General features: G+C 40.5%; 1 protein-coding gene across 1 annotated transcript in view; it reads right to left on the reverse strand.

Annotated features, from left to right (window-relative positions):
- The window catches only part of LOC122765056 (metabotropic glutamate receptor 5-like), a 44,360-nt gene that overhangs the window by 7,709 nt on the left and 23,880 nt on the right, over positions 1-12,771 (reverse strand). Inside the window, exons 6-10 of the mRNA XM_044019122.1 lie at positions 5,628-5,863; positions 4,823-4,944; positions 4,186-4,310; positions 3,919-4,087; positions 2,133-2,259 (exon numbers count right to left, since the gene is read on the reverse strand). Coding sequence (XP_043875057.1) covers positions 2,133-2,259; positions 3,919-4,087; positions 4,186-4,310; positions 4,823-4,944; positions 5,628-5,863 — 779 coding nt within the window. The remainder of the gene's footprint in view (positions 1-2,132; positions 2,260-3,918; positions 4,088-4,185; positions 4,311-4,822; positions 4,945-5,627; positions 5,864-12,771) is intronic.

Raw genomic sequence — 12,771 nt, forward strand, 5'->3', positions numbered from 1 at the left:
TGTCCACACCATACCTGCCGACTGCTCTTTTGTCTTTGCAACATATGCTCCTTCTGTCCACTCTTCTCCCTCTGTTAATCCACTCCTTTCCCTCTTTAGTGCTGCTGTCATTCAGTCCTGATCCATTTCCTGTCTCTTTTTTCTGTCGTTCTCGTAAATCAGTCTCTCTTTTCACCTTATAGCTATGCTTTCCCTCTTTACTCCTCCCTCCTTTCTCTTTAATTCTCTCCCTGCCTTCCTCTCTCCATCTCTGTCTTCTTCGTGGGCACAGAGATAAAAAGCCATTAATTAAAAGGGACACTTTTAATTATTATCCATCTTAACACTTGATGAAGTGATCCAGCTGGTCTCCACATTTTTTACAATCCACTTTTTTGAACACCTTTCTCTCTATGTTTCTTTTTCTTTCCCCTCTCTCTCTTGCTTTTATTGTTTCTCTGTATCTCAGATAAAAGACACACATCTGCTTACACTGTAGTGCAAATAAAAAAGAGACACAACAGTCAAAAAGACTAAAGACTCAGGCAATTCAATGAATTTGTCTTCGACACAGTCAATAAAGCTTATTAAATCAGTGATGTGTTTTGGTCTTGGGGCATCAACAATAGTAATAATTGAAAAGTACTCAAGGGGATAGTAAACACAGCAAGCAAGTCAAGTAAAGCATTTTGTAAGGGAGGCCAAGAACTCACTTGAGCACTCATAAATAAAAACATAAATACATCATAAACTAAAACAATGCCAGTTCTTTTAAATCATGCAGTGTGTACAGAAAACACAATCATCAGACAATCTAGCGAGGCCTCCCATGTGTAATGGTGACACTAAGGACCACCCACCTGTGAAAATGTGCGATGGGCGGAAAGTAAGAACTTGCTGCTAATTTAGCTCCACTTAACCCTGCCCACACAAACACAAACCAAAACGTCAGGGCTTTAAATCCCAGATCAGTTCTGTCAATCGCTTTTTTTTTGGTCTCCATCCCCCTTCCTCATCCTCTCTCTTTCAAACTCACGTTCAACATCTAGTTATGTTTCAATTTGGCTTTTCTCTCACACCATCTTTGTCTTTTAGGCCGTCTCCTAAACAACTCTCACATTGTTAACCGTCGTTTTCACACCTACTTTACCTCTGGTCCCAGCCACCTGAGACCTTGCTCTCATCCATTTCCTCTGGCCCTTTACTGCCATCCTAACACACACACACACACACACACACAAGCTGTTTTCATCCCTTACTCTCCTTTCTTTTTTGCCTGGGGAGGAGAGATCAAAATGTCTGCTTGAGGAACAGGGCGAGCAGTTTGTTTACACCTCATTATAACCCTTCCATACACCCCCCCACTGGGGGACACGCAGCATTTATTGTTAATGAATATAGTTGCATACTCACACATATGAACATGCAAACGAACACAGAGGATAAACATGGATCATTTCTATCACGTTTTCTCTACTTTCAAGCTGTCATTTTGTCCGTCAGCCTCCTCTCTGTTGTTTTCCACTTTCACTGGTGCACTCCCAGTTTCGAGTGAAAGACGCTTCTGTCTCAGGCAGACATCATCAATCTGAATTTTCAACAGGGCTCATTCATGTTTTAATCATTGAGCTTGCCGAGGAGCTTGCGGGCATTATAATGAGCAGCTGAAAGCGTACAATATCCAACCACTTTGGATGCAGTGAAGGGGAAATAAATTTTGATTGCAACTGTATTGTATTTGCATTGAAAGCTGCTCTTGATGCAAAATAATTAAACACCGGTGACCATGTCAGTGGCAAATTAAAGGGATGAGAAAGTGGGAGGAGAGGTGAGGAGAGGTAAGGGAAAGCAAAGGGAGGGTGAAACGGGGTTCTTCACCGTGTTTCTTTACATAATGAACGTGTTGCAGGACTGATCGTATAATAACAATAATAATGCCGAAATCGCAGAAAATACAAATCTATTTCCACTAAACACCACACACACATTTAAGCAAACAGAGTTATTACTTCAATGAGGTTACTGCCTGTTTTCTTCGAAGGATTGTAGGTTATATACTCAAGTATTTCCCCAGTACAGTGAAAATGTCCCATTATAAGTTCAAGGTTAAAAAAAACAACATGCAAACACAAACACAAGATCAAAACACTGACCTGTGAGGTCATCAGTAGGCCAGGAGCCCAGCTCACAGGCTCGACAGGTGTACTCATCAAACACAAACTCATTTTCTTTACAGGGAGTGCACGTCCAGCAGCAGCTCACCTCCCCTTTACGGATCACCTAGGAGAGACAGAATGTGCATCGTCTGTGTTTATGTGGATGCTTCCAGTGAGCAGACACTGTTGTGTTCGGTTTGCTTCTGTCTGATATGTGTTCTATTTATCATTCTGTTTTAACTTGTGTCAAAGAAGGAAGATATTTCACTTGATCTACGTATGTAGATAAGCGGACACAAAATGTTTATATAATGACTATAAGTTTATATTATTATTATGATAATAATAATAAATACATTTGATCCTTTGTTTTTATAGGAATCTCTGGCGTAAGTTGAGTCAAGAAAACTGTTCTCTCACTATTTTCATCTCCTTGCAAGCATGCATACAGACAGTTTCTTAGGTGTCATTTCCCCAGGCGTCCGTGCTGCTATCAGCTGCTTATCAGCTGTTAGTGTCTGTTCCAATAGCACTACGCATGACTGCAGAGCAAGAGAAAGATAAAGTCTTTTTTTTTTTTCAAATATGGCATTGATATGATTGGCAAACTAGGCAAGCATGACGCCTCCACCTCCCCATTGCCAACAAGTCTTTTAGTCTCATCTGATCCATCAATCTTCATCCTTTATCAGTCTCACCACCAGTGTCTGGATTTTGGGGGATTTTCATAGTTGCTGCTCAGACACAGGAGCTCAGCTTTGATATCTTCACCTTCATGGTAATGCAACAAAAAGTCTTAAAGGAGACATATAATATCCTATTTCTCCAAGTAAAAATAGTTCCCTGGTGTCCTAATGAACATGTCTGTGACATGCTTTGGTCAAAATACCCTAAGGATGAAGCACCATAGCAGTTCAATAACCCTGCCAAAACCGCCCCTTTGCAGAACGCTGCAAATGAGACACAGGCAAACACACACCCACTACTTCCAGGGGGTTTCTGGCAGCGTGCGCGGAAAACAGCGAGAGTGCCATCACAGGAAGAGACGTCCTACATAAGGATAAAGACGAACAGTGCCGAACTGTAAATCAGTTAAAAACACTTAAGGATCGCCAGTGAACCTTATGACCTTTTCTTAACAATGTGTGTGTTAGTACGTCGGTGAAATACGTTCGCTGACTAAATTTGGCGACCGCTGGCCGCAGTCTGATGCGAAGTGGTGCGAAGTGGTGCGAACACACGTTTGCTGACTTTATCCGGCACATTAGCTTCATATATAAAATCCTCTGAGGCAGGAAGTTTGTGTAAAACACTGTGCTCCACTGTGCAGTCACCAACAGCACACTTATCCCTCCGCGTTGACATAATACCGCTCTTCCTCCCTTGCCTGCACTGTCACATTTTATAGGGACAAGGTGGAGCTAAGGTGGAGCTAAGGTGGAGCTCTCGAAGTAAATTTACTGGTGGGGTGGTAACATTTGCGGTGAAATGCGCATGCTGCCGTCATAATGCGCAGGGAATTCAACATCACATGTTTTGTCGCCTATACTTACACTAAGGGAGACCACAAAAAAAGGAGTGAGTATTCTTTTTCCACACTTTGGCGACTGGTAGGGCCCCCAGAGTCCCAATTATAAGTATTAAAATGATTAAAAAGTTGATTTTGCATAATATGTCCCCTTTAAAAGAAAAATAGCACATTATTGTGTTCAATCTTTTTTGGATGATAATACTATTATAATATAATAATATTTACTAATATGTAATACATAGTGTCATTTACCTTAATCTGTCCTTTGTCACAGGGTTCACTGCAGACTGACTTGATCGTCGTATCTTTGTTGGGCCAGATTTCGTCATCATCTATCTTCAAGCCTCTGTTGTCCCAACTGCCAACGTTAATGTAGTCATAGTAGTCCTTCCCCATCTTCTTAAAGTTCATTATTTCATACCTGTACATTAAAAACCACACAAAGCACATCATTATCACTTTGATACATAATATGGATCTTCATCTAACAAATCTAAAAGGCCTCTCTGTATCAGTTACCTGCCAGGTGAGTCTCCATTCTCATCAAATAGGATTCCCTCCCCTGACACGCCTGTGAAGTTAGTTTTCATCAGGAAGTCCAGCAGCGTAGCACCATCTATAGGCCGCATGGCATCACAGAGGCCCTTAAAATACATCAACAGTTATTAACAGTAACCCTAAGCCACAACTTAAAGCACAAGAATGAGGCAGGTCTGAAAACACTCTGAAATGTGTGGTTAATGTGGGAGTGCAAGTTAGCATAAGAAAGGGCAGTGGATTGGTTGGGGTGGTGGGTGGGAGTAATTTGAATATGGGAATGTTTTCCATCTGTTGCATGAACATAGTATAGTCTTACCCATTCATTGCCTACAGCAGTCATTTTGGACTGCAAACCCTAAAGGTGTGATGTTAAATAAACGACTCAATTTATTCAGATGCTTACTGTGGAGGATATCGTGTAGAATATGATGAAAACCACTGTATTGATGCTTTAGGATATGTGTCAAATGGAAACCCTGGAGGAAGTTTAATACATATTTGGCATAGAGTTTAGAGTCTACTGTAAGATAGCAGAAAAATCCACACCTTTAATTGTTCAACCATTTTCTCCCTAAGTCTTTGTGTCCGTTCATTCATCCATCACAGCAGTACCTACCTGATAGCCTGGGCAGAGTGCCCGCTGCATATTATGCAGGCCATATGCCATTGAGTAGATGGCATTAATGACAAAGCCCATCTTGGTGTCCTGTGCATACTGCTGCCGGAGTGACTCCCGCTCTGTAGAGGTGGATGGGTGGAATCATGAGCACGAATGAGGGATGAAAGAAAAAAAAAGCCAGGTATATCAGTGTAATTCCTGATCTTCACGTTTCTCCTCAAATGCTATGAAACAAAGAGGGAAATTATTTCCTGGGCTCAACATCAAAGACAACTCTCTCTCTCTCCTTTTTCCCCTTCATCAGCCTCTTCTTTCCTCACTACCGCCATCTCATTTCTTCCCGTCTCTTTCTGTGCCCTGTTCATTTGTTTCATGTCCCATTTCATTGAGTTTTCCTTTGATGCAGCTGTCTTACTCTGTTTTAATGAATGGTGAAACAAAAACGGAATGTGAAGGGAAGAAAACCGTGACACCCTGGACAGTTCGCCAGTCCATCACAGAGCCACATATAGAGACAAACAACCATTCACTCTCACTGTCACACCTATGGTCAATTTAGAGTGTACAGTTGCCCCCATGTTCCATGTTTTTGGACTGTGGAAACTGGAGAACTTGGAGAAAATCCACACACACACAGGGAACATGCAAACTCCATGCAGAAAGGCACAACCCACTATGTTTTTCAAAAAGTTGATGTTGACAAATTTTAGGTTTTATCTTAAAAACCTAAATAAATGATGCTGCCACTACAGAGTATTCCCTTCATTGTCATTGCATTGTTATTTATTTTCCTTGTACTCACTGCTACAGGTGCGGTTGAACTTGCTGTTCTCCTGTGGGTGGCCTTTAAGTCGACAGTGAAAGCGATGCTGCCAGAACTCTGGAAACCAGGGGTTCCTGATGTTGTTTTCTGGACGAAGTTTAAGGTAGTACTCGTCAAACCATTTCACATCAGCTGACTGGAGCTTGATGGTTATACCTCCAGCTGCTTCCCGAACATAACCGTCTGTCACATCATACCTGTCTGCCCATCCATCACTGCAGAAACACAGGGAAAGACAAGTTTGTTTTATTTTTATATAAAGATTAAAATATGTGCTTCATTGATTGGCAAATTTTGACAAACATTTTTTGAAATTAGTGAAGTAATACGGTTGTTTCAAAATCTCTTCGACTGATAGTGGAGGGGCTCTTCAGGAGCATTTAATGAGACATTTTCTCATTATACATATTATATGTATATATATATATATATATATATATATACATACACACACACACACACACATACATATACTGTACACACACACACTCCACTTTCCGCATTGTTTTGCTAAACTATTACAAAACGACATTCAAATAACATTCACTGGAAGACAGTTCCTGTCTGCAGATACTTTGTCCTGCATAGCAACAAGAAGGTATGCTGCTGTTGGAGGGCAGAGACGAGCAGAATGAAAGAAAGTGTAGAAGGATGGAAAAACAAGAAAAGGCAGAGCACAGCGGATGGAGTGAGGAATTCCTTTATTCATTTCAACTAAGAGACAGTGACAAACATACATCCTTTCCTTGTTTTTGGGAACCATAAACACACAGCACGACATGATAATAGCGGATATAAATATCATGTCTGCTGTGAATTCCCTTATGAAAGACTATTTCTCCAGGACTATATCTGACTGTGATGTGATCGAGGATGTGGATAGAAGTCGTTATGCCAGTAGTAAAGTTTTAAATCTCATCAGTTTCTGAGTGAGAGAACCTCTAATACCTGACAGTTAAGAGACTGTGTCACAGGTGTTGCTGACTGGTTATAGCAAAGGTTTAATTAGCCCTGTGGGGTTGTGAGTGTTTCATGGGGTCAGCCCTGACAGGATCTAATGCTGATAGTTGAAATAATGGGCTTGATGAGGTGAGCATGTGGAGAACAGAGGATGCAAGGTTGATTTCTTTAGACTTTGCCTCCTTCATAGAGTTGGAATTACAGCACAAAATGTTGCTTTGTGTGTGTGTGTGTGTGTCAAACAGTTAGCATGCATGTCATTGGGTGAATTTGAGAAGGGATGCACAAGCCATTAATAAGTCATCATAACAAATGAAGCCTGTATTACACTACACACGCATACACACAATACATTTATGTAGCAAGTGTCCCCGTCTCAGGAGACCAATGACAAAAAAACTGAGGTGGAGGAGGAAACAGAGACAGGCCTGCAGAAATGGTAAATCAGGGCGAAGCCCACTGAAAATAGGCTCAAATACAAGGATAAGCAGAAAGTCAAAAGACATGTGGGAGGGAAATCTTGCATCATAATCCGCAATGTCCAAAATTCTAGATACACAAACACTATGCATAGACACACACACACACACGTCAGCCGAGCGCTGAGATGAACTAGGTCAAATGGAGTATTTTGGCTGCAGCTCAGCAGCCATGCCCAGTCACACACCAGCAAGACAATTATAACTGCCTCACAACCTACACACAAACACTGTGGAGATGTATCGCTGTAGTTGGCATTTTTTGGAAGATATTCGGGATGATTGTTCCTTAAGGAAGCACAGATGGCACTATGTGTGCGTGCATGTGTGGGTAACTAATATGGAATATGGACCAAATTTAGAAATAAAACTAGTCTTTTGAGGATGGCTTGTCCAACTGGGGAAAATGTTGTGTCCCATTTGTAAAGAAAGACCTATTTTTGGGCCAGTGGTTAATGTTAGGGTTAGTGCAAGGCAAGCAGAGCTCTATGGTTTGGTTTCGAGCACTTCCCCAGGAAATAAATGGCTTGCTGAAGTCCCCAAATGTGACCTATGAAAGAGGGCATGTGTGCACATTTATGAGAAAAATGGATAAAAAAAGAGAGAAGCCGACGTGAAAGACTTCCACTTATTTCACAACTACTGCCAACATGGCCTCAAGCACAACAATAATCTTAAATTCTTCCAATGGAAATTTACATTCCCTCTCCCTCTCTCTCTTCCTCTCAGCCTCCAGAGAACAAAACTAATTTTCTCCTACAGCAGTCCTTTTAGCCTCAGTCTGATTGGAGACACAATGTTTGCATGGAGGTGTGTGTGTGTGTGTGTGCATATTGCTATCTTAGTCTGTCACCATTTGTGTTTCTCTAACTGTCCTTCTTTTTCCCTCTTGTGCGTTTTGTTGTTTTTGCATCAGAACTCTGCTATCCATTATATGACAGACCATGCCTGTTAACATACAAGTAAATGTTCATAATTACATAATGTGTGCAAAATGGTGGCAGTCGATATCAACATAATTGCCCCGTTATCTGCCCAAGCTCAAAGTAGGGTATTGTTTTCATTTGTGTGCGTTTGTGTATGTGTGTGTATTTATGCAAAAAATAAAAATGCATGGATGAATTCTCACCAAACTAGTTTGGAATAACAAGAGACATCATGAAAACATGCCATCTGCTAAAATATGTAGCAATATCATAAGGATGTCACCATATTAAACTGCAATTTCAGAGGTATTTATAACTAATTTATGTTCATATAGTAAGTGTGGTGTCATCATGATGTGCCCTTTAAATCAGAAAATTACATCATATGGTAAATGACCAACAACTGATTTAGGTTAATCCATCATCCATTATCATATGGTACAGATGATGATGAAGTAGTAACCGGTCATGTCGTCACAAATAAGAATATCAGCTGAAAACCTGTTTTGAAGCCTCAAGATTCACAATAATGACAAAATGAACAGACATCACCTGCAATCAGACTCCTATTGGACAACACCAGCTGTCAATCACACTGGTTTCCGCTAATATGGGCTGTGCTTTATCGCCTATTTTCCTCTAAACATGAACATAATTTACAAAATTGACAACGTTTGCTATTGTACTCCAGGAAAATGTTTACATATTGAACTGAATGAGGCTCATTTTCCCATAGATTTCTATTCAAACTGAATTCATTTTTGCAATCGGCAGAGTTGCCCCATGGTGGCTATTCACTATATTCTGCCTTCCTGATTGGCCTCAGCCAGCAAACCAATGCAACACTGAGTTGCTTCTCTGCAGGAAGAAAGCATTAGACTTTGGATTTTTATGGGGGTACTTGCGTTTGTTTAGTCAGTGGTTAACACAATGATGTATTGACAGCACAAGCCACAAGTAATAGAAGAGTGAAAAAGGAGAAGTGAGGGAATCAGAGACTTACTGATCATTTGTCAGTCACTTTCATCCCTTCAATAGATTTCTCTTACAGTTTTCTCTCTTCATTGGTCTCTTTCACCCACTCTCATTAACACCTTGAGCTTTCCCGTGAGCCCCTTCATTGTTTTTCTCTCCTCCCATCGCTCTAACTCTGTCACATTCCACTGAATCCATCTGTCAACATGTCCTCCTCTTTCTCTCTACTGTTATTCTCATTTTCATTTTACTCATTCATGGATGCAAGTGATATACTGTAGACACCACGGTGCCTCTGTCATATACTTGTTTACAAATGTTTGTTTTTTTGTCTTTGTGGTGAACTTTTTAATTTCTTGCTTTCTCTCCTTCACTTGTCCCCTTTCCTTCTGTGACTTGCCACCTGCTTGGCATGTTTCCCAGCAGACTACACTCGTGCACACACACACACTCGCACACACACATACCCTTCATGGATAAATTATTTCTAAAAAAAAACTAATTCCCCCAAATCTGGTTTTGCAGCAGATGTTCTGAGCCCAATCTGTGACCTTGACTTATTCTCACTAACTGTCCTAAATGAAATATCACAGAAATGAAATAAATATGATTGGAGGGAAAAGCTGCTGTGTTTTATCAACACATTTCGAATACTTTGAATTAAAAAGTGCCAGGAAATCATGGCGGAACATGCGCTGGGTGACCAGCGATGACTGACAGCGGCCCTCAACACACACATACACACTGTTTCATCATCGTCCTGCTTTTACATACTGTACACTCAGTAAACCATCAACTTCCATCCAGTCACACAAATCCTGAATACACCATACATTAAGGCTTTGTCTTCATGTCAAAAAGACACCAGCAGTTCTGTGTGGGCGATGCTGCTATGGCTTTAGTGGAAGCCTTCAGGCTTCATGTGTACATGCACTATGAGTGTGGAAAGAGTATCTTCACATGATTGATTACTCACTATTTCTGATCAAAATAGGTTTATTTTTTATCATAACACATCCTGGTTCTCTCTCTCTCTCTCTCTCTCTCTCTCTCTCTCTCTCTCTCCACACATCTAGGAGCCCAAGGCTGTTACCATGGTTCCCAACCCACGCTCAACCTGCTGTACTTTGTGCCTCATTAAAGCACACTGGATTTTAAGCATGCGTGTGCACAGACACACAGACTTTATTCTACTCACTATTTAATTAACATCAGGCGACCTGTCTTTACCTAAACTGGAAATACTGTTTGCGTTACAGTACAGTGTGGCCAGTGTTGTAGGCCATTGCGTCACCTTCATGAGAACCTTTATAAACCAATGTGCTACACTGGGGCCTCGGGACATTTTTATTTCCATTCTTTCCAAGAATTTACAGGAAGAAAAACTTAGACTCATATGTGAGTGATTATTAATTTTCAACTGATTCTTTTTTTTTGAATCACTGTCTACCAATTATCTAAGACTGCAGCTGACAGTTACCCAGATGTTATCAACTGAACAAGGATATTACCTGACATATTATTTTTATAAGATAAAACCATGAGAATGGACAAAAAAATAAATCAGAGCACTCTTTAATTTCTATCTCTATGACCTTGGGTTTCGTGAAAAGCACTTTAGAAATCAAATTTATTATTGTCATTATTATTAGTTACGTCTAAGAAAACAAAAATATTTTAATACAGTTTTGTAACTTAATTAAACTCATCAAGTGTCTTTTTTATTGTCTTTTCAGTAAAAGCAGTAAATGGATACATTTAAATACAAGCATTTTTACGGTGTCTTCCAGCTCAGACTGATTTCCAAACTGAGCAGAAATTTACTTGTTATTATCTTCTAGGCTCATCTTACTGTATGCGCCTCTACATTCATTGATCACAGACATTACTCGAGTTTGAAAAAAAACAGTCCATGTGACCCATGTCTGCACTTTAGGTTCATAAATACAGAATATGGATCTACCTGTGTGTTAAATTAATTATCGTAAATTTCAGCCTATAAGCCACTACTTTTTTCCCACGCTTTGAACCCTGCGGCCTATACAACGGTGCTGCTAATTTATAGATTTTTACTGGCTAACGGCCACTGGGGGGCACTCTAGCAGTAAGCGCAAAAGTGAGACGGACGCAGGGAAAAATTTAGTGCGCAAGAAGATGAAGATAGCAATGACTTTTCTGGTAGGCTAGTGTTTTCTTTTCTAACCAGGCATGTTACTGTCGTGTTGGTGCAGTGTTTTATTTTCTAACCATCCAGGCATGTTGATGCCGTGTCGGTGCGGTTTTATTTTCTAACCATCCAGGCATGTTCACCCTGTGTTTAAATTACGTCGTTTTAATGAAAACAACAACGAAAAACCTCCGTGTAGCATCTTTCTATGTAAATATCTCATGTTACAACAATATGCGGCGTTACAGGTGGGCCCACTTTTGTCCGTGGCCCACTCGTGATCATTCAGTGAATGATGCATCCGTGATCGCGGTGCATCATTCAGTGAATGATGCATCCGTGATCGCGGCGCATCATTCAGTGCTAGTCACGCGCACTCACTTGCCATTCATAAAGTCGATGCCTTCATTAACAAACTCCTTTGATAAGAGATTGAATCCTGGCGCCACTACTGGTTACAACATGACAACCTGTGGCTTATATTCAAGTGCGGCCTATGTACAAAATGTATTTTCTTTTAAAATTTAGCTGGTGCGGCTTTTAGTCAGTTGTGCTCAATAGGCTAAAATTTACGGTAGTATTTTTGAGCGGTCTTGGGTCAGAGAGAACATGATTAAGATCACAGTTAAAATTATTGTTTTTATTAGTCTATGAACTCTGAGATGATTGTATCATTGCGCCCTCACAGATGAACAAGGTCACTGGTTGAACATTTTCTCTGAATTAGAGTGAGATGGTAATATTTGATCACTGGATGAAGCACAGCTTACATACATGTTCCTCTGTGTTACTGCTTCCCTTTGACCTTGGTCGTGATTTGTTTGCTCACGATACAGATGTGCATACTTTGCTGAGCCAATGTTGTGTTTGATGGGAGTGGAGAGCGTGGGCACACATCTCACATTCATCACTGGAAATAAAATTTCATCACCAATGCAGGAGTATTGGTTCACATTTGATTACAGACAAAACATCTGAATCCGACATAAATCTGTGATGGGTTCCATAATAAAATGCCACCCGACCGCAAATCGCCCGCTCTCTGGCTGCCATGGCAACCTGGCGGAGATTCAAGATGAGCATCTGCTGCTTACAACCATGCATAGTGCACACATACAAACACACACACACACACACACACCAGCAGTCCACCAACCAAACCTGACAGCATTAATTAGCTGGATAGACACCATGACCAGGAAAGGACACACAGCACACACAGACAGATGACATTCTGTGTATGACATAACATTTAAATAAAATATTGTAGCCCAGTAAATCATGCTACAGTATCGCCAACGTTATATCTGCTGTAAATAATGAAATCATTTTACTAAAATTAACCACATGCTGTAGCTTGAAAATTCCATGGTGTTTCCTCAATATCTAAAACAATAATAATACAACATACTAACTGTATTTCGTTAATTGTTTTCATTAGCATATAATATTTGACTTTGCATTCCTCAATTTACAGGAACGTTTCACACTTGTGCTTTGATATTTAGCAGTCTGATTGTTGTCTCTCTGGGAGAGTTTTTAGGCATTTCAAATTTCATCCATCATTCAGTTTGTGGAGGTTCAAGTCTTTGGGGAGGAGGAGAGGGGACAATGCT

This window comes from Solea senegalensis, linkage group LG2 (assembly GCF_019176455.1).
Source record: "Solea senegalensis isolate Sse05_10M linkage group LG2, IFAPA_SoseM_1, whole genome shotgun sequence".
In the NCBI taxonomy this organism is placed as follows: domain Eukaryota; kingdom Metazoa; phylum Chordata; class Actinopteri; order Pleuronectiformes; family Soleidae; genus Solea; species Solea senegalensis.